At 56.9% G+C, this 19,810-nt stretch overlaps 5 protein-coding genes across 5 annotated transcripts; 4 read left to right on the top strand and 1 right to left on the bottom strand.

Annotated features, from left to right (window-relative positions):
- Positions 1–799: 799 nt before the first annotated feature.
- On the top strand, positions 800–1,719 carry C8Q71DRAFT_225865 (uncharacterized protein). Its single transcript, XM_047917135.1, has 2 exons — positions 800–1,560; positions 1,636–1,719. The coding sequence occupies exon 1, from the start codon at positions 1,053–1,055 to the stop codon at positions 1,548–1,550; it is 498 nt and encodes a 165-aa protein (XP_047783932.1). The 5' UTR covers positions 800–1,052; the 3' UTR covers positions 1,551–1,560; positions 1,636–1,719.
- Positions 1,720–4,421: 2,702 nt separating this feature from the next.
- C8Q71DRAFT_734966 (uncharacterized protein) lies at positions 4,422–5,939 on the bottom strand. The gene is made up of 4 exons (XM_047922439.1): positions 5,867–5,939; positions 5,271–5,812; positions 4,651–5,216; positions 4,422–4,597 (listed from the first exon to the last, which is right to left on the bottom strand). Exons 2-3 carry the CDS (start codon positions 5,614–5,616, stop codon positions 4,672–4,674), a joined length of 891 nt encoding a protein of 296 aa, XP_047783931.1. The 5' UTR covers positions 5,617–5,812; positions 5,867–5,939; the 3' UTR covers positions 4,422–4,597; positions 4,651–4,671.
- A 1,248-nt stretch (positions 5,940–7,187) lies between these two features.
- On the top strand, positions 7,188–9,712 carry C8Q71DRAFT_734962 (tRNA-guanine(15) transglycosylase-like protein). Its single transcript, XM_047922438.1, has 3 exons — positions 7,188–7,595; positions 8,038–8,221; positions 8,274–9,712. Exons 1-3 carry the CDS (start codon positions 7,330–7,332, stop codon positions 9,603–9,605), a joined length of 1,782 nt encoding a protein of 593 aa, XP_047783930.1. The 5' UTR covers positions 7,188–7,329; the 3' UTR covers positions 9,606–9,712.
- Positions 9,713–9,864: 152 nt separating this feature from the next.
- Positions 9,865–16,813, top strand: C8Q71DRAFT_734960 (uncharacterized protein). Its single transcript, XM_047922437.1, has 27 exons — positions 9,865–10,041; positions 10,094–10,181; positions 10,232–10,465; positions 10,516–10,560; positions 10,620–10,670; positions 10,730–10,770; positions 10,819–11,116; positions 11,175–11,512; positions 11,571–11,668; positions 11,722–11,746; positions 11,803–11,891; positions 11,947–11,963; positions 12,017–13,145; positions 13,196–13,455; positions 13,503–13,723; positions 13,777–13,972; positions 14,019–14,304; positions 14,353–14,642; positions 14,695–15,052; positions 15,114–15,229; positions 15,277–15,620; positions 15,683–15,785; positions 15,838–15,984; positions 16,038–16,073; positions 16,121–16,318; positions 16,370–16,418; positions 16,473–16,813. The coding sequence occupies exons 1-27, from the start codon at positions 10,018–10,020 to the stop codon at positions 16,603–16,605; spliced, it is 5,214 nt and encodes a 1,737-aa protein (XP_047783929.1). The 5' UTR covers positions 9,865–10,017; the 3' UTR covers positions 16,606–16,813.
- Positions 16,814–16,904: 91 nt separating this feature from the next.
- On the top strand, positions 16,905–19,715 carry C8Q71DRAFT_734956 (phosphoglycerate mutase-like protein). The gene is made up of 13 exons (XM_047922436.1): positions 16,905–17,672; positions 17,742–17,835; positions 17,891–17,913; positions 17,967–17,996; positions 18,048–18,094; positions 18,143–18,189; positions 18,248–18,347; positions 18,400–18,428; positions 18,478–18,646; positions 18,695–18,765; positions 18,818–19,035; positions 19,094–19,219; positions 19,281–19,715. The coding sequence occupies exons 1-13, from the start codon at positions 17,003–17,005 to the stop codon at positions 19,523–19,525; spliced, it is 1,869 nt and encodes a 622-aa protein (XP_047783928.1). The 5' UTR covers positions 16,905–17,002; the 3' UTR covers positions 19,526–19,715.
- Positions 19,716–19,810: the final 95 nt, after the last annotated feature.

The following is a 19,810-nucleotide window of genomic DNA, read 5'->3' as shown; positions in this document are numbered from 1 at the left end:
CACGACCAAGTGGAGAATTGAATCGGATTAATTTTTCCATGGCATGTCATTCCCGAAACGATGGCAGGACGACTCGGTGTCTTCGGTATATCCGCATGCTGGACATACTACACCGCTTGGCCCCCGCGGCCTCGTACGAGCGTAGTCGATGCATTGCACCATTGCGGTTGGCATTTCGTGAGTACAAACCAATCTATCTGTTCTCTGTGCCACGCTGATGCGGTCGGGGACGTCCCGTTGCGAAGATAGGGTCACAGGACACGACGTGCTGTAGGGAACGATACGCCGTTCACAGTCCAATCCAAAGCCAGCGTGCCAGAGTTCGCCGAGGGATTTCAGTCATCCACCAAGTAGCAAGGCGCGCCCAGCGGACCAGCATCACAGGTGTCGCAGCATTGGTTGCAATCTCACGAGTGATGGGATCTGGAGGCCAAACCTTCGGCTGGGCAAACAGGACCACGGCAACGATTCTGGGGATAATCCCAGCCAACCGCCGAGCCGAGCCACATTTCGGGAAATGGGGCTGGACCGCGGTTGACCGGTGACCCCCGGATCCCAGCGAGTACCGCAGGTGCGCTCAGGGTACGCCGCCAACGACTGCAGCATCGACCGCACTCGCAGGCCCCCGTCCTTCAGCGTCGCGGGCCCTGGCGACGAGGCAACGAAGTAGGGCGAAGGCACGATGGAGTGACAGCTGTCAGAGTCGCAGCTCCACTAGTGTATGCCTCTAGTCGCTCTGCTGTTGCTGCCGGAAGGGTTCAGCGAAACGGCAGGCGGGGGATTGCAGTCAACCTCGGTATGCTGGCACGTACCTTCAGCCTTTCCAGCCCTCCCCCGACGGTATCGACAATCTCATGCCTCCCTCCAAGCCTTCGCATGTCCTGTCGCCCGACGCAAACCGTTCCCCGCTCGTAATCTCTCTGCATTGTCTTCGAGCAACCCCAAGCAACATGCGTTGAAGTCACCTTGTGGGGCGTCTAGTCTGTGAACCTAGCCTATCGCGGAAGAAGAGCTAGTAGGGATGGCAAGGAGGGCTCCCGATTGTCGCGTCAATGGGGGGAGTCTGCCTCGTCTTGCGTACTGTCGTCCCGTTGATCTTTCCTCCCGATGCTGGAAACCGTGGACATGTCTTCCGCAGCGTCGTCAGATGTGGGCGCGCAGAGCCATGTCGGCTGGTGAACGTGGTCTATCCATGGTGTACAGCGCCAAGGGCCTCGAGAAAGCGTCCGCGTCAGCGTGTACCGTTACCCGCTAGTCCGTGGATGAAGACGTCGCGCCACACGTCTCAGCCACATCGCGTGTCGCGGCCGTCGTCTTCACACGACGCTCTATACCTCGCTCAGTACTCATTTGACGGCCTGGGTGACCTCATAATCGGAATCTACGCATCAAATCCAGCTCAGGCAAGGTCTCAGAAAGGCCATATCAACGACGGAACGCGCGCAAGACCCCACGAGCGTCTGGACGGGTCGGAAGAACTCACACTAGCAGCAATACCGGTGAACAGGTGCCACAGATTGCACATTGGGAGGCTAGGGAGAGGGTGCTGAGTGAGTACTAGTGAGTACCTGATTTCGGAGTGGGACGAGGTATACATTCGTTCAATGTTCCTGTGTTGACCTTTTGTACTTCCAGGACGCTGGTTCGCAATATGTTATACCACAATCCACCAAGTTGACCCACACTCTGCTCGCGATATCACCTTTTGTTGGCTCCCGCTCCGTAGGAGGTCCAATTGCAGTTGATACAGTGTTCATGACTGTCTTGTACAATTCCGCACTGTAGGCATTCGTATTTCGTGTCAATCGCCCAGATGTACTCTACTGCGAGTCTACGTTGTATACAGTATTTCCATCCCCGCCACCAAGTTTCACGAGAGACTGGAGCGGAACTGAGTGATCATCGACGAACTGGAATATTGCATATACAGTGCATCGCGAGGAATCCACCTCAACAGTTTCAAACTCTGTGAGCTCGAACTCCTCCCTGCCATGTCCACCCATATAGAAGACATACCATTACTCAGCCACTCTGTAGCCTGCTCCACTCCTGGCACACGGTGAGTGCAGCACCCGTTCACCGGTCATGTTGCGGCTTGCCTGCGGGTGCTCCGAGCCGACTCCCCATCCGTACTCTCGTGAGGTCTTGCGCGCGTTCCGTCGTTGATATGGCCTTTCTGAGACCTTGCCTGAGCTGGATTTGATGCGTAGATTCCGATTATGAGGTCACCCAGGCCGTCAAATGAGTACTGAGCGAGGTATAGAGCGTCGTGTGAAGACGACGGCCGCGACACGCGATGTGGCTGAGACGTGTGGCGCGACGTCTTCATCCACGGACTAGCGGGTAACGGTAAGCGTGCATACTCAGCCCGCTCGCTTGCCGTATGGCGACACCGCGGCGCTGGCGACCCACCCACCAGCAAATCGGCACCCCGCGATCTCCTCATCATCGCACTCACCACCATTCGTCGCCGCCCGCCAGGGGAGATCCGGAGGCCTCTCCGCGCACCACTCGTCACGGAGACTCGGACCTCGATAGCTCGGCTTGGCTCATGGCGTCCCCGTTTATCGAGATGACCATCGAGCCTCGAGGGATCTCTTGGGCTGGGAGGAGGAATAGTGCGCTAGTGCTCGGCAGGGTATAGTGCGTCGTCGCTGCGGTGGCGCTGTTTGAGACTCCGGGATTGTCTGCGGGGAATGCGGAGCTGTCCCCGCGTGCGGCTGTAGCGCGGTCGCGACCTTGAACCCATGTCTCAGTCGACTACTCATCAACGAACCGCCCGTGCTGAGGGGAGGATGGCGTCTCCGTGTTGCGTCCTAACGATTCCTATGGGGCCCACGACAATGGGTACGCAATGAAGTGCGAGGCAGGGTGAAAACCTGGCTGAGAGTACTCGTCAGACTACGTCCAGGCGGTCAACCTTGTTTCCCCAGGCCTGGACAGTTACGTACGGGCTCCTGGTAGGTACGCTTCTTCCCCTTCCTTTCCCTGAATAATCCTGACTTGGACACACAGGCTGCACGGCGCATCGATGATATGCATGTGCGCATGCTGTATAACAACGAAACTTCACCTAGCTCTACTCGCGTCCCAATGCAGTGACGCAGCACGTCGGCTCCTCTAGAAGATTGCGAAGACCTGTGGTGCGCCTTCAATGAAGGACATGCGGATGCGGAGAACAGCTTCGATCCCTGCACGAGGACTCGGCACGACAGCTTCCGCCTCCGAGACCACAGGTGAGTGCAACACTCACTAGTTCTCTGATCCTCGCCACAAGCACCCTGCTGACGCGGCACATACGTCCGTCGCAGGAAGGACCCGCGTCTTGGAGCAGACGGCCGGCATGGCGTTGCATGGGCGGTGATAATGAATAGATGATTCCCCCAACAGTCACCCGCACCGGGTTCGCTGTTACGGCATAATTCCAAACCAACAGTCCAGTCCGCCTTCCCGTCTGAAACGTTGATAGGGCGGAGCGCGTGCAAGTACTGGAAGCCCACGTACCGCTCCAATTTGGTCCCAAGGGCCCAGCCCTCTCGCCCTCTGCATGTCGTACGTCCCTCGCCCGGTCTCGAGGTTGCTCCGCGTCGCGCGTCTTGGGAGCCAGGAACTAGGTACACTCACCTTCCTCGATGTTCTCCGCGTATGGCGTCTGCCCCGCTATCGTCCTCGCCGCCGTCCGCAAGTCTTCGTTGCAGTGCAACCTCGCAAGCTAGTACCGCGCGCGACAGTCACTGCTGGCTATTCAGCCCAACCAACCTCCGGAACCGAGCCCAAGGCAGGCGTCCATCCACGCAACCGAGTAGTGACAACGGCACAGGGAACGCGCCTCCCCGCATCCCTCGCGCTACGCACGCTTGGCCGCCAGACGGGTACCCTTGCCTTCCTCCGAGTCCCACCAGCCCGCGCGCCAGACCGACTCGGAGGCGCACCAGCAGCAGTCGTCGTCCCGTCGCGCCCGCGCCCAGGAGCATCCAGGCGGTCCCCAGCTCCAGAATGCGCAGACGCCAGCGCCCGGCATAATCCAGACAGGGCACGTTCGCTGAGTCGGCCTCCCTCGCGCGCGGAGATGGCTGCCCCCATTCACAGTCAGCGCATCCCGTCGCCCGATGCGTCGACGGGCAGACCCCACACCCCGGCCCCGACGGCGCAATCACCCTACCCCGCATTCTCGGAGACAGATTCGGATTCGCGGGCAGATTCGCGCGTCGAGAGCGTTCTGAGTTGCCGGAGGCGCTGCGATGCTTGCAGTGGACGCGTAGAGCTTTCGGGTGCGCTGCGCCGGGTGTCTCTCTTACGGCATTGTCGGATTGTTGCTCCCATGCTCGTCAGACAAGCTCGCGTCTCGCGTGTTTGCGAATTGCTCAGTAGAGTTAGCATCGTTCACACGAGAATCCAGTATGACACATTTTCACAATATTGTTACGACACAGATTGACAGACCAAGAAATATCCAAGCAGCGCGACGACCCGACGACTACACTACAGTACAGCAACGACGAGGTAGCCATATCCTATCTTACATGCTCACGCGACGACGGGCAATACGAAAGCGAGACCTGAGCAGCAGCATAGATGAGAGCATATCGACACGTTACTGTAACAGGTCGTCAGACAAAGGGAATCCGAACACACAAGGATGGGACGCACAGATATCACAACGTCCTCCCCTCACTTGCCGTGGCCATGATGCAGCGCCTCCGGCATCCTACCGTCATAGCGCATGTCCCGGCGAGGGTCCACCATAGGATGTTGCGCGGCAACATGCATGTCCGGTCCCCTGGATGGCGGCTTCTGGTACATGTGAGGCGGCGGATACGGCTGATAGTGATGTCCGGGGTGCATTCCAGGGACCGGGATGGGCTGACCCTCAGGTGGACGAGGCGCAGGGACCATGTACGGCGTGGCGTACTGTGGCGGATACGGCGTAAAGATGGGATAGTATGGCGGAGGAGGGTATCCGGGAGCCTCTCCTTCCTGGCCGCCGTGGCCAGGCATCGGCTGAGGATGCGGCGGAGGAAGAGGGGCGTATACAAGCTGCGGGACATAGACGGGTCCCTCACCGGGCTTGTGCAGGTGGGTCGGGTATTGGCCGTAGAACGGCGCGTAAGGTGCTACGTACGGGATGGGAGGCGTCGCGCTCGTAGCAGCAACGGCCGGCGGGATGACCATACCCGGCTGACCGTTGGCGTCGATCGTTTCGTCGACGCTGTTGGCTGTGGCCGGAGCGGTCAATGTCGGGGCACGGCGATCAGTGGCGGAGGACTCACACTTTCCATCACGCTTCTTGTATGGCCCCCGCTTGACCCCTTTCTGGCGTTCCTTGCGCTGGGAGTCGATGCACTCCTCGGCGATGCCGTACTTGACGCAGCGGAGGCAGGGGCGGGCATCGTCGCACTTCTTGCAGGCCTTCTGGCAGTTTGTGCAGGCGTTCTTGACCTGCCTGCGCTTGGTGCGGGGTGCGGCGGCGGGGAGGACGCCCGGCGGGAAGGGATACATGTGCATGGGCATGGAGGAGTAGGTGATTGGGTGCATGGTCATCTGAGGCTGGACGACGTCCGCCGATTGGGGCGGAGAGCCCTGGTGGTCGTCGCCGTCTGGATTGTGGTCGGTCATGATGGATAGGCTGGGAGCGCGATAGCGGGAGGAAGGCAGGCGGCGGAGGAAGGGAGGAAGACGTGAAGCGCTCCCGCAGGGAGGGAACGATGCGTGCCAAATGAGGCGTGGATTGACGCCTTTCGTATACGGGCTGGCACGTGCCGGGAAGGCGGCGGTTGTGGGCGGGGGCGGGGCGCTGGGCGGGATACGCTGCCTGAGAGACCATGGCCGTCAGTGCAGGGCGCGTCGAGCGACTCGGGGTGCTTACGCTGGGCCGTCACTGGGCCGGGTCGCTGAGCTGGGGGGCGCGGACTCCGACTCAAAGCGGAGGCGAAGGCGGGAGAGAAGGGCGGCGCCAGAAATCAATCCGCGCACTGCTCTTATGGCCCTGTCCGCCCGCGGCCCTCCCAGCGCCCTTCCCACGCCCGGCTGCCAGCTGCTGCCAGTCCCAGCTCTGCCGTCGCGCCCGTTACGTACCTCGCGCTCCGCTCTCCCAACTCCGCGACGCCGTCCCAGCGGTCCTCGTCTCGAGTCGTCTGCGAGCACCGTCGTCTCCTGTGCGGCACGCAACCACCAGCCCGCGCACCCGGACGGGACAGATCCGCCCTCAAGCATTAAGGTTCCCTGTACGTGATCCCGGGCTTCCACGCTAATTCGGCGTTTGCCAGCCCAGGCGCCAATGGCCTCCCCGCCATTACCCGTCCAGAAGCGATCCTCCTCATCGCGAAGTCCTCTTTTGGCCTCCTGACCCAAGTCCCCGTCCCTGCGCCAACATTCCCTTTCGGAGCGCGCGCAATTGGGAATCCTGCCCGTCAAACCACTGCGAGGCCCCTTGATTACCGACAGTGCGTCTCGCCTGCGACTCGTGCCGTACTGAAGTTTGTCGTCCCTGTAAAGCCTAAATTGACACCCGAACGCTGACGCTCGCCGTCGTTTGAAGGACGGCGTTCTGTGTGTCTGCGCAACCCACTAAGGCAGCGTCGCCGTGTTGCCGAAAGCGCGAACTGCCCGGGCGGACTCATCACGCACCCAGACTGCATGAAGCGGCCGTGCCAACGCGTCTGTATGACTGTCAGTTTCTTGCCATGGGCGGTCCGTCTCTATTCTCATCTACGCCTCATTGGCGGTCCGAAGTCCGTCAGTGTGTGGCAGCACAGCACAGGAGGCTCTACGCGCCGCGCAACTCACGGTCGCGCCGCGGCCAGCTCCCCGAAAACACTTCTCCGTCACCTCTGTTACGTTTGCTTGGTAGCGAGTTTGTCTTTACCGAGGACACCAGCCTCACGGACGAGGTAAGCCCACGATGTATTTACGCACGTTTCGTGATACACGAGGAAGCACTCTCCATTTTGTTCACACCTGCTACGACACATCAAGTGAAACGGAACAATGGCATGATTGATTTCCTGTTCTTTACTTCTCTCGCACGGCGAAAACCACGCAGCTATGCTTCCAAGTGTGTACTGGTGCCAAACTGGTGCAGTACTTGACTGACCGTCGTCGGCGCGCCTAAGTATGCAAGCGCCTCAACGTGCCACGTGCTACCAAACTCCCGGGAGGCGGGAGCTAGAACCATCGTTCCTGCCAATCCGACTTCTCCATTGCGCCCAACGAGCAAAAAACGAACATCGCCCGATCGAGTCTGGCTCAGTTCGGCATTGCCAGCACTTCATTGTCTCTGCATTCGCCACCACGCTGAAGGCAGGGCCCCGCGGCAGCCTCGTCAGGGCCATGGCGATGATGAACGCGGAACTCAAGCCGCGGTCATCTCTGATCTTCTCCTCGTCTCCGTCCCAATCTCATGCAACGCCTCTTCCGCACTTCGGCCCCCGTCTGGGCGAGGTTAACGTGCAGCGTCAAGAGGGTGCGGCGCGGATTGCGATCAAGACGCCGGGCATGATGACGGCCACATCGCGCGGGGTTGTACCGCACCTCTCGCGCGATCACGTCCGGCTTACGAGGGCGATCTGCTGGGTGCATGTCCCCTTCGAAACATTGTGAGATGCTTCTCCATTTGTGTCTGTTGGTCAGGCGACGGGTTCGTGTTGAATGTAGGACGTTGCTGTTGCGCGGTCCTGTTGTGTGTCGTCGTACCGCCGGTTTTCAAAGCGCGAGCCATAGCCAGGGTCCGAAGTGGAGTCTCCATATGTGCTCCGTTGGCGAACCTCCGGAGTCCGAGCGTTGCGTCACGGACGTGTGCATAAACGATGCTGCATGCATGATATAGATGCCCGTACGCCGCAGAGATGCTGTGGGTTCGCGACAGCCTGAGAGTTGCGCCAAAGAGGTTGGACACCTAATGAATACCTGGCTATGTCTCGCGCTGATGAACCGGTAGCAGGATCACACACTGTGCTAAGCGCAGACGTGACATTCGACCATCGCGCGAACTCGTGCGCCCGTAGTCACCGTATCTTGACATTTTCCGACTCTGATCAGCCTAGAACATAATCCGCCGCTCCCAATAACACAGCCAGGACCGCGACCGCTGCATCAGTTCCTCGGGTTCTCACCAGCCGACCATGTGCTGTCCGTGTCTGCACGGGATCCGTTTGACGGGAGGGACATGCCTGCCAATAACAAAGACTATGTTGCGACGTATTGCATTCGCGGCGTGCGGAAGGTATGTCCGCCTGTTGTCCGAGCTCCGATCATGCCGCTGAGCTGGAAAGTAGCTGACTCCAGAAGTGTGGGCGCAATACGACGCTGCGTGCAACCCAGACATCATCACCGCTCTCTCTGACACGCCCTTCACGTCTGCGCCTCACTCCAATAAACGTACACACAAGTCTCTCGAACGATCCACGGCGTGGCTCGCGAACCTGCTTCATTCTGTTGCTGCCCGACGGAGAGAGGTTGGGTCAGACGGGGAGCCGCTAACGGGTTCCCTCAGCAATGTCCTCGTGCACATGGCCGGCGGAGCGGTCGTTCAAGCGCGGAAGGCGTTCGCGGAAGGGCTCATGGAGGACCTCGAGGAGTTCAAGGCAGTAAATCCGAGTCCGTACCGGCGGCTCGACGACGGCGTCGCGGGCTATGTATTCGACCTCGTGCCCCTCCGCGCGGCCCTCTCTGCGCGGTCCAAGGCCGCGGACGAAGACCTCGGGGATGACGCTGACACACTGAAGCCTCGCGGGGCAATCAATACGCTCACTCCGACGTCCAGCGCTGATACCAGTGCTATGGACCCAGCGGCGCTGAGCGAGGTTCTCCGGGCGTCACTGCAGCCCCTGCCGACGCACAAGCCTCGCCTCGTCAATTCTGCGAGGTCCCCCCACGAGATGCTCCGGCTCGTACGGGATGTTGGCATAGACCTGTTTGACGCACACTGGGCGCAGCGCGCCGCAGACATCGGCGTCGCGCTGGACTTCGCGTTCCCCGTCGCTCTGGGGGATACGCAGCCTGTGGATGCCAGAGTTGCTGGTAGCCCCAGGACGAAGGTGCGTCCCGGCGAAAAGATGGATTTGGGGCACAACTTGTATAGCGGCGACTACGCCCACGACCACTCGCGCCTTGCTGCGAACTTCCTCGACGGCCGCTCACACGCGCAGCAAACGGCGGAGGGCTCGCCGGACGCCAGACCCGTCTGTCCTTGTGGTGCATGTTCCCCCCGGAGCCCCGGGACGCACATACTGCACAGCGCTCTAGACCGGACGTCATGGGAGGGTCAGGCGGGAGCAGACACTCTCGAGCCGCCGTTCATGCGATCGTACGTGCACCATCTCCTGCACACGCACGAGATGTCTGCGCATTCGCTGCTCGTCATGCACAACCTCTCCGTGCTGGACGCGTTCTTCGTGGGCATACGGAGCGTGCTTGAACATGCGGGCACGGAGGAGTTCAATCGACAGGTAGACTTGTTCTTGGAGACTTATGACGAGGAGATGGTGCTTTTCGACGAGGCGAAGGTAGACTGGGTGCAGGTCGAGATGGCGCGGGGGAAGGGCAGGCTGGCGAGGGAGAAGATCAAGCAGGCGGAGTCAAGCTTGGGTACATCGGTCGATGTATAGAGGTCGAGGCCTGTCTTCACATCTAGCCAGGCTGAACATTGTGCTGTGGTATCAAGAGTCGTATAATTGTCGAAATTCGCTCAATAGGGCCTCCATGGTGCTACATTTGGCTGATCGGGGCGAGTGTGCAGCTGTGTGGGCGAAGAGAACTCCGCGAACACCCACATCTGCAGATCTAAGATCCCACGTGCGCGGGACGCATCGCCGCCGACCGATCGCAGCGTCCGGCGCTTAAGTAGGTCTATTGAGTGGACTGGCCGGCGACGCGTCGCCTCCATCCACGACCTCCACAATTTTGTCTGCGACGATTCGACACGAGAACATACTATTCTTGTTAGTATCCTGGACGCCAGAAAGTCTCACCACTGCGACGGAAGGGCTGTTCCTGGCGGTGTACTGGGATCATTGAGAGATGGCACACGCTAGAGATGCATTGGTGAGCTTCTCTTTTCAATATGAGCGTTCGGGCTCTGAGGGATTTCGCGAAGTGGGAAAGCGGATATGACGAGTCTGTCGAGGTAAACCAACGTGCCCTGATTGACAAAGTTCTGGCGCGGTACTCTGCCGAGTTCACAAGTCGGTATATACTTCTTACTACGGCTGCGCTCCAGCTTACGCTGTCGCAGTATTTCGCGAACTTCTCCAGAACTCCGATGATGCTGGCGCGAAGAGAGTGGAGATTCGGTTCGAGACGAAGGCATACCTAGACCACAAGAAGGCGAATGGTGCCGAGGACGCACCGTTGCCTCCGCTTGACCAGCAGGCTCTGGATCGGAAGGCTGGCCTAGTGCATCAGTGGTCGTTCAAGAATGATGGCATGCACTTCAGAGATGAAGATTGGAATCGTTTGAAGAAGATCGGTATGTGCCTGGCCCGTCGTTGTCATCGTCTCGACTCGAACGCTTCGCAGCCGAGGGTAATCCCGACGAAGAGAAGATCGGTGCCTTCGGAGTGGGTGGGTGTTACTGTCTACAATTGCACAATGCGGTGTCGCCTCACGCTGTTTGTCCTCAGGTTTCTACAGCTTGTTCTCCGTCACGGAGGAGCCATTTGTAACGTCAGGAGGTCTGTCACGGGTTTCAGTATGCTTGGGTAGTCTCCGTTGACCAATGCTATCCACGTAGGTCAATGGATGCATTTCTACTGGAAGGACGGAAAGGATCAGGTACTGTTCCGCGTCTTTCCCCTATCTCAGGCCGCTCACAAGAAGTAGCTCTTTGTCAGACGAGGTAAACTTCCCAATGCGGAGGACGTGGACGACCCCTGGACAACATTTGAGATGACTCTCCGTGAGCCGGCGCCGATTCCGAAGGCGTTCGACCTCACCCGGTTCCTCGCATCCTCAATCACGTTCATGAAACAGCTCTCCGACGTCAGCGTGTACCTCGACGACACACGTATCTCGAGGTTGACGAAGCAGCCCGGAATCATGAAGTCCGTCGGAGTACCAAAGGGGTTGAAGAATACAGGTCCAAAGGGCATCATGCAAGTCCGAGATATACATACCACGCGTCAGTGATGAATAGTGTTTTTTCTCATCCAACCTGTTCACTGATCCCTGTGTAATAGCTTTGTTTATCCAGGCTGAACTCATCCGGTGGGTATACCTGGCAGGAAGCGAGAAAGTTGTACCACCAAAGCCTGCAGCAGCGACAGCGAAATCCAGCGGGTTCTTCTCGTCCCTGTTCTCCTCGCTTTCAGGAACACACACCCCTCAACGTGCAACTACGCCCGTTCCACCTCCCGTTGTGGAGCAGATCGACCCGACGACTGTCACCGAGACAAGTGTAATGCTCTCGATATTCTCCGCGGACGTATCAGTGAAGCTCGACACGAAGTTGAGATCTGAGCTGCATCGGTCGACCAAGAAGAACCCGCCTGCCAACATGAATCTGCACCTGATCTACGTCAGTGCTATCAGTTGATCACATCTTCATATACTTACTCTCAGCGTCATCTTTGTAGACTGGGAAAGACGAGTACGATGCGAGCAAGAAGGACGACGAGAAGCAGCCGGAGAAGACGGGCAGCGTCTTCCAAGGACTTCGTGCTGACATCGAGGGGTGAGTACGCTGGCCAGGCGAGTGTCAGAGGAGCCGCTGACAAGGCCACTCAGGACTGGCTCTGCGAGAATATTCATCGTGAACTACATTACATTGGGCCATTAGATTATGGCGCTGATGCTGAACCTTGACAGGGCCATGCAACTAGCCAAACGACGGGCATCGCAGGCCATATGGCGGCGAGATTCATCCCAACCGTCGAACGTGAATCCATTGACTTGATGTGAGTGGGGTGTATGTATGGCTGTCGCGTCCCTGATCGCGAGATTTTTCCATAGGGATCGCACAGTAGCCGGTATGTTTACGGCGTCTCGCCTATAGTGAATCGCCTAACTCAAATACCCTCAGTATGGAACGAAGAGCTGCTATACGTAGGGGGCTTCCTCGCTCGGGCTGGCTATGAGCTGGAATTGGACCAGATTCGTCAGCTCTGGGCTGGAGTAGCAGGACAGAACCCCTCTGCGAAACTTGACAAAGAACTGACAACTTGGTTGTGCGCGAGGGCACTTCACGTCATGAAGTTCTTTACCTTTCACCAGTCGACGCCCCTTGCCGAGGTGTCAAGGAAGATGGAGGCCGCCTTCTTCCTGTGCGGCGGACCTCGTCAGCCATTCCCACTTATCTCTACAGCAGGTGTCCGCAACGCGTCGGACGTACGCATTCCCGACGCGGCCTTCTCGGAGTTTGTGAAGGAGCTCCCTGTCATCCCCGACGAGGTGTTTTCGGGTGCCAAACGCATGATCGGTGCTCTGCAGGACCGCGGGATGGTCAAGAACATCGAGTTCATGGATGTCCTGCAGGAGCTGCGCGCCCGTCCGCTCGCTGAGAGCGAGATGATCGCCTGCTTCAAGTGGTGGATCGGTGTCCAGAGCCAAGGCGAAGCACGGACTCTCGGACAGGTTCGCACCGAGCTGTTAAACGCCGCCGTGCTGTGCCTTGGCGAGAAGGGGACCGCTGACGAGCGTATCATTCCGATGTCGTCCATCCAGACATTCCTCAATACGCGTACCATGGGTGCTATCCCCACGGACGGGCCCCTTCCTGCGCATCTGCTACCTGTCAGCGTGAGCAGACACCTTGACCCGAATCAGCTGGCGACCGCTTTCCCCTGGAGGGAATTCACCGCTATCGACTGGATACGGCACATCACCAGCGCAACTGAATTCGACGTTGACCATGACATGACAAAGTCTCCGCAATGGGCAGAGAGAGTCTTCCAGGTACTCGCGCGGATGTGGCCGAGCATGGCGAAGGGCTCCCAAGAAGAGACAGTGACATTGCTGCGCGGAAAGACGTGCGTGCCCACGTCGGCAGGTTTGAAGCTTTCGGAGGAGGCGTATTTTCAGAGTGCCCATATCTTCAAGGACTTGCCTATTGTGCATCTGCCTAGTGGCGCTCCGGTGAAGGGCGCATTGGAGAAGGTCCTGACGGCCATTGGTGTGCGTAGACATGTGGATCTACAGATTGTGTTCAACAGGTTAGTCTGATGATGCTCATGCGACGCGCCTACTCAACGGCCTATGTCAGGATGATCAAGACCGGTGACTGGACCACTGCGGATCTGGTGAAGTACCTCATTGCGGTCCAGATGACCTTGAATCCTGTCGAGATCGATCGCCTCCGAGTGACGGCAGCTTTCCCAAAGGAAGAAGAGGATGAAGCGGATAGCAAGCGGCTGCGCTATATGGCCAAGGACTTGTACGAACCCTCGGACGTCTTCCGACAGCTGGGGTTGCCGATCATTAACTGGGGACAACAACTTAGATGGCGAGCAAACTCGGAGGAAGGTAAGCATGAATCATAACAGCGTTGAGTTATGTTGACACTTCACCAGCAAAGTTTCTGTACAACCTGGGATTGCAGCGATTCCCCTCACTCCATGTCATCCTCGGACTAGCTGCCAGTGCGGACCAGAAAGTCCGCACTGTTGCGCTCAGATACTTCCTGGATAGTGTCGCGACGAAGTACTCGGATTACGATCCCAACAACTTCTCGCAAATCGCGTTCATACCTGCTGTCAAGGACGGCAAGCCGTATATGGCGAAGCCATCAGAGGTGAGCAGTGCCCACTATGTGCCCACGTCCGGAAGTGAACTTTACTTTTCCAGGTTTATGCGTCGTCGGAATGGGCAAGTTTGGGGTTCTCAACCGTCGACCCGAGTCTCAAAGCCGACGCACTCACGAAGCTGAAAATTCATGAGCATCCACCCACTGCGGCGTTGGTCAACCTGCTTCAGACGTCTCCCCCCTCCAATGAAGCCAGCGCTCGGGAGTGGTTTGGAGTTCTAGCGGGACGGATAGCAGGTCCGTTCGTGACAAAAGGTTCCCGACTATTGCTAACTTGTCACAGAGTTCACGCCGGCTCAGCTGAAGACGCTCTCTGAAATGCCCATCATCCCAGTCACAGCTCCCGGAGAGAAGCAGGCTCGCCTCATGCCACCTTCTCAGTGCTACCTGCGTGGACAGACCGAGGCGCAACTACATTCCAAGCTATTTACCTTCGTCGACTTTGGCACTCGCGCGAACCAGTTCTTATCAGCATGTGGGTCGAAGCAAGAACCGTCTGTCGAGGAGATCGCGAAGATCATTCTTGACGACCCGCGTAAGTTCTATGAACTCGCGGGCGGTCGCGATAGGTAGGTGTGCATGCCGTCGCAACGTGCTCGTATGCTAACGGAAGACAGCTACCTAAATGAACTTCGCAATATTGCGGTCAACCATCGGCTCTTCTCGGGAGCGACGATGACCCGTCTCAAGCGATCGTCGGTGTTGCTGGGCTCACGACGTGTGAAGAAGCCAAGGCCAACGGAGAAATCAAAGTCACCGGATGACCTGGCCGACTTGGAGGAGGACGACTGGGAATACGAGTACGACCTCCTCCCGGCGGGTCAGATTGTGGTGGCGGACGACCCCAATGCATATCAAGTGTTCGGAAATGCGATATTCACCGCGCCTCAAGAAGATCTCCTCGAAGGTGTGTATAGCTCCGCTTCGGAATGCTGCGCCCAAGTTGAAAGACCTTGTAGCGTTCTACTTAGCGCTAGGTAGCAAGATCTTGAGTTCCTTGGTGAAGCAGGAGCATCAGACGACTACCGAGGTGCCCAAGTCGCCGAAGGCTGCGGAGATACGATCTCTTATTCTGGAGCGTCTACCCTTGTTCCTACACGAGCATACCCATGCTGCTCCGCGCGTCAAGTTTAGCTGGCTCAACGATGACAAACACTTCATCGTCAGGATGTATGGTAAACTGACAGTTGTGAAGACGTTGCAGTTTGGGACCATTCGTGCAACTCAGATGCAAGAGTCGTCTGCTCTGGCCCGGCGGGATCAAGCGGGGCCCGTTGAGCTCCTATTGGCCCACAACAACCAAGTGGATATGTACGAGTAAGTGATGTCCGTCATGGAGCGGTCATTATACGGAAGTCTTGACACACCCTTCGCCCAGAGTGTCAAGTTCCATGTGTCGCATTCTCTTCAATATGCCCAAAGCCAATGATATCCTACTATTCATGACTATCCTGTCGACGGACTTACGGTCTTTGAAAAGACGTGGATACAATGGTGAGTGGTGTTGTGACCACCTCAATTCTCATCTCATCGTTTCACAGTGGATCGGATTCTGAGGCAACAGCAAGCTCAGCGAGCTGCTCAAGAAGAAGCCATGCGCAAGAAGGCTGAATCCACAGCACTCGTCCCAAATCACGACGTCAGCTCTGAGAAATCCTCACTCTCAGGGCAAACTGCAACGCAGCCACAAGATCTGTTACCGCCCTCAGCGGGCCCTGCGAGCACCAAGGCCTTTGACGTGGCTAAGCGATTGTCTGATGCTCGCCATTCTGATACCTGGAAACGCTTTCAGAATGCCTTCACCGGCGTCGGGGCGGCGTCTCCTGAACAAGCGACCCCACCACCGGACGCTAGACGAACGGGGGCTGGGGCTGGGGACAACGAGGTGGGCTTCGCCGTTGTACCGAGTGGCGTTTTGAGAATTGACCACCATCACACCACTGACAGTCAATATCCATGAGCGGAAGCAAATCCACGTCGCCTGTGCCTGTGGGAAGTGGCCCCGTCAAGCGCAATCCTCCGGGCTATGTAACACCAAAGAACAAGATATGTGAGTATCTGCACCACTTTGTATGTACCATCCCTTTTGACAGGGTCGACAGCTTCTGTCATCGATATGGCGATCAGCGCCTGTAAGGAGGAAAAGCAAGATCAGATCCAGTCACGAGAGAACCAGCAGATGGTCAAGGAAGCGCTCAATGAGGGCTATTGCGATGGTACAGGAGAGTCTCTCAACTTGTCCTTGATTGGTGAGTGCCGCCGTTTCATTGCAGGGCATCTGACTACATAATTCCTTCTGCAGGCACCATGGAAGACCTCAAGGTTTATGCTGCAAGGGGTATGTGCTTTGACTTCGCTGTATAGTCTCACTAATCCATGGTGCAGATGTCGCGAATGTCGCATCCATCATGGAGACCAAGCGCGATATGATTGCCCGCTTCATTTATGTCGTCCTTCCGCTTCTAGAAGTGTACAAGCTACCTCGCAGCAGCATACACTTCTACTTCGACAAGACTGGGCAGCGTATTGCGTTCAATCGCAATGCCAGCCTGTTCTTGAGTCTGCGGTATTTCGAGGCTTGGCGTACGTATCGCTTACTTAACGGGCATGCAGGACGCTGATCATGATGCATAGATGACAAGGATGTACAAGGAGGAAACATGAAGGAGGCTTTGATTTCATGGTAAGTAATCTCCTTGCTCGCAAGTCCAGGTTAAGCTTACGTCTTCGTACCAAGGTATTTCACGCTAGCGCATGAAATAGCGCACAACATCGTCGGGCCTCACAATTCGGAGCACGAGTTCTATTTTTCAGCCATTTCTGAGGCATCTCTACCAGCTTTCGTCACATTGCTCTCGACTCGGACCTGATGCAGTGTATATCTATAACGCACGACTCCACTCCGGACCCGGATGACAGACTTGATGTACTACCAGTTCTTATGGATCCTGTATTATTATTGTTTCAGGATAGGCAGTCTGATACTGGTATACTTATATCTGCATCATAGTGAGGCCAACGTAGTGCAGAACTGACAGAGGCTGCTAAAGCCAATGGGGGCAAAATGCTACTTAGTTCATCTGCATGGATGTCGACGTCGAGCAAGCAACTCAATTAAGGGCGGCTCTATGGCGCGCCGGGCCGCGTTCTTCGAGGGCTCGTTCCGCCACAGGTTGACGCGGACACTCAGCTGCACAGTCCGTCCCCGCACGCTCGCACCTCCTCTCTGGCGGGCATTCCACCCGGACGACTCCCGGCTCGTCTAAGATGAGCTCTCGTGAAGAGTCCAGCGGTTCTGAGGAGTACAAGTATTATGTTCAAGACAACTCCGAAAGCGAGGCATTGCTTCCACTCCCGGTCGCGACAGAGCACCAGCAGGAGTCCCCGCGCAAGCCGCAGACAACGCCGAGGTGTACTACGTCTCATTCTCCTTGGATCCTGTGCCTAGCTTTCCTTGGGGGTGCTTTAACATGCGTTGTTTTGCAGTACGTTGCCGGCACGCACCAGTGGTTGGGGACTGGTGGTCATCCCGCTGCTTCTGACCATGCGCACGTACTCGCTCCTCCCTACGTTGGCTCTACCGAGGTCCACCATTTCCCGCCTTCCTCACCAACCAACGCATTCCCTTCATTATTCCCTACGGACGTTGGTCATGCCGGACCTACCCCCACGGGCGCGGAACCCGCACTTATCGCCACCGCCCCTTCGTATCCCATTCACAGCGGTGCTGCTCACCTTGTATCCCCGGTGTTTGAAAAGCACAAGTCAAACCATACCGAATTCAGCCTGTTCAAGCATTGGGGCAACTTGTCGCCATGGTGGAGTGTCGGAAAGGGTGCTTTTGGCCTAGACTCGACTCCTGAGCCGCCGGAGACTTGTAGGATTACTGGGCTGCACTTCCTGCATCGTCATGGCGCTCGATACCCAACTGGATGGGGTGAGCGTACGGAACTGGCTACCATATCATGATATCAATGACTCACAACTTGCATTTACTGTGTTTCAGCGTCGTATGGTGGTCCGGTCAACTTTGCGGCGAAGCTGAACAAGTATGCCGATCGCTGGACCGCAAAGGGAAGTCTGGCCTTCCTTAACGACTGGTGCGTGTCATGATCTGTAGATATTGAACTCGTTCCCGCTCATGCCCTTGGGTAGGACCTACAAACTCGGCGAGGAGAGTATGTACTCAACGTGCTCTCTCTGCAGAAACCCTTTACTGATGGCAGACTAGTCCTGACACCTTTCGGGAGGCAGCAACTATGTGAGTCATAACACAAGCCATGTTGAGACTCATACAAACCCTACCTCATAGTCGACCTCGGGGTCTCCTTAAGGATGAAGTACGGTTTCCTGTTGAAGGTAAATCCTCCATTGCCCAGCCGAAGACTCACAACTGAAGTCATGTAGAACTTCACAGAGACCAATACTATACCTGTCTTCCGCACGGAGTCTCAGTAAGCTTGGTAATCTTTCCACATCAAAAATTGTGCTGACGACATGAGTGCTGCTCAGAGACCGTATGCTTGCATCAGCGCTCAACTTCGCGATCGGGTTCTTTGGCTACCCATTCGAGGGACAATACGAACAGAGTATTACCATAGAAGAGAACGGTGTATGCTTTCGCGCACTCGTTGTGTTGATGTCGACTCATTCGCGATGCTCAGTACAACAACACTCTCGCTCCTTACAAGACGTAAGATCCAAAAGTCCTATCTGAAATGAGGCCACTCATTCCATGACAGATGTCCGAATGCTGCCAACGCGGCGAAGGCTGACCGTGCTTACCCCTACGTTTCTCAATGGGTATCCATCTATCTCAAGAAAGCGCTCGATCGTCTGCAGCCGCAGCTGAAGGGCGTGGATCTGACCATTGAAGATGTCTACACGATGCAGCAGATGTGTGCATATGAGGTGTGTTCAATATTTTCTAACCCATCCATTAATTTACACCGGCTTCAGACCGTAGCTATCGGTTATTCGAAGTTTTGCGAACTGTTCACTGAAGAAGAATGGAAAGGGTTTGATTATGCGTGAGTGACGTGATGTCGTAGGTATCAACGGTGGTGGCTAACTCTGTCCCAGCATGGACCTGTACTTCTGGTACGACTCTGCGTTCGGAGCGCCGCTTAGCAAAGTCCTGGGCATAGGCTACATCCAAGAGCTTGTGGCTCGGCTTACACACAGCCCTGTCGAGACCCACAACTCATCTACCAACGCGACTCTGCATGGCAGCCCGCTTACATTCCCTCTCAATCAGAGCTTGTACGTCGATGCGACACATGAAGTCGTCGTATTGCATGGTAAGTGGTTGGGTTGCAGCTACAGCTCGATTCTTTGGTCTGCTCACATCCCGAGCAGTCATCACTGCGCTCAACTTGACGGCACTTGCTGCCAACGGCCCCTTGCCCGCTGATCATATACCCGAGAATCAGTCCTTCAAGGCCTCTAACCTTGCGCCGTTCGCAACAAACATCCAGTTCCAACGTATGTTCAATCAGCCGTGTAAAGTGGATCACAGGCTGATCCGCGACTGCTGGCCATGCAGTGCTGTCATGTTCATCCACTCCTGATCCGCAAATTAGGATCATCGTCAACGACGGCGTTGTTCCGCTGACAGGCATCAAGGGCTGTCCGCAGCAGAAGGACGGGATGTGTCCCGTCGACACTTTTGTGGCGGCGCAGAAGGAGATCATACAGGAGACGGACTGGGAGTGGGGCTGCCATGGCGATTGGGAGGTCCCACAGGGCCCCGCCTGGAACACCACGACAGGGTCGCCCCCTCCGCGATAAGATCTCCTGACTAGCCATTATTAGGGCATGAGGCGTGGACACTGCCGCGCGCCGGCTGCTGGTTCGCGCTCACCTCCGTAAGCTTGTTCGTGTGCGGGATGGCGAACGCACCTGTTCGGGTGGCTCTTACTGTTCATCGTAGACTCACTGGTTATACATTGGATGGAATGACATTTGTTATACCTATAAACATGCTCGAATGGCCAATGCGCAGAGGTTCTGTACGCGAGCGAGCGGCTGCCGTACGCGGTGGCTCGACGGCGGGAGCGAGACGAAGCGCCACAG

This window comes from Rhodofomes roseus (assembly GCF_022264815.1).
Source record: "Rhodofomes roseus strain CIRM-BRFM 1785 chromosome Unknown C8Q71scaffold_2, whole genome shotgun sequence".
In the NCBI taxonomy this organism is placed as follows: domain Eukaryota; kingdom Fungi; phylum Basidiomycota; class Agaricomycetes; order Polyporales; family Fomitopsidaceae; genus Rhodofomes; species Rhodofomes roseus.
This window is presented reverse-complemented; position numbering and strand designations above follow the sequence as displayed.

What these genes read in the sequence shown, in the direction of transcription:
- C8Q71DRAFT_225865 (XM_047917135.1), top strand. Translation starts at nt 1,053, where the DNA reads ATGGGGGGAGTCTGCCTCGTCTTGCGTACTGTCGTCCCGTTGATCTTT.
- C8Q71DRAFT_734966 (XM_047922439.1), bottom strand. Translation starts at nt 5,616, where the DNA reads ATGACCGACCACAATCCAGACGGCGACGACCACCAGGGCTCTCCGCCC. An exon ending in CAAGAAGCGTGATGGAAAGT is followed by an intron (nt 5,217 to 5,270) that starts GTGAGTCCTCCG and finishes CTCCGGCCACAG; the next exon opens with CCAACAGCGTCGACGAAACG.
- C8Q71DRAFT_734962 (XM_047922438.1), top strand. Translation starts at nt 7,330, where the DNA reads ATGGCGATGATGAACGCGGAACTCAAGCCGCGGTCATCTCTGATCTTC. An exon ending in CATGTCCCCTTCGAAACATT is followed by an intron (nt 7,596 to 8,037) that starts GTGAGATGCTTC and finishes GACTCTGATCAG; the next exon opens with CCTAGAACATAATCCGCCGC. An exon ending in GCATTCGCGGCGTGCGGAAG is followed by an intron (nt 8,222 to 8,273) that starts GTATGTCCGCCT and finishes GCTGGAAAGTAG; the next exon opens with CTGACTCCAGAAGTGTGGGC.
- C8Q71DRAFT_734960 (XM_047922437.1), top strand. Translation starts at nt 10,018, where the DNA reads ATGGCACACGCTAGAGATGCATTG. An exon ending in GTACTCTGCCGAGTTCACAA is followed by an intron (nt 10,182 to 10,231) that starts GTCGGTATATAC and finishes ACGCTGTCGCAG; the next exon opens with TATTTCGCGAACTTCTCCAG. An exon ending in AAGGAGGCTTTGATTTCATG is followed by an intron (nt 16,419 to 16,472) that starts GTAAGTAATCTC and finishes CTTCGTACCAAG; the next exon opens with GTATTTCACGCTAGCGCATG.
- C8Q71DRAFT_734956 (XM_047922436.1), top strand. Translation starts at nt 17,003, where the DNA reads ATGAGCTCTCGTGAAGAGTCCAGCGGTTCTGAGGAGTACAAGTATTAT. An exon ending in CTGGCCTTCCTTAACGACTG is followed by an intron (nt 17,836 to 17,890) that starts GTGCGTGTCATG and finishes GCCCTTGGGTAG; the next exon opens with GACCTACAAACTCGGCGAGG. An exon ending in AGTACGGTTTCCTGTTGAAG is followed by an intron (nt 18,095 to 18,142) that starts GTAAATCCTCCA and finishes GAAGTCATGTAG; the next exon opens with AACTTCACAGAGACCAATAC.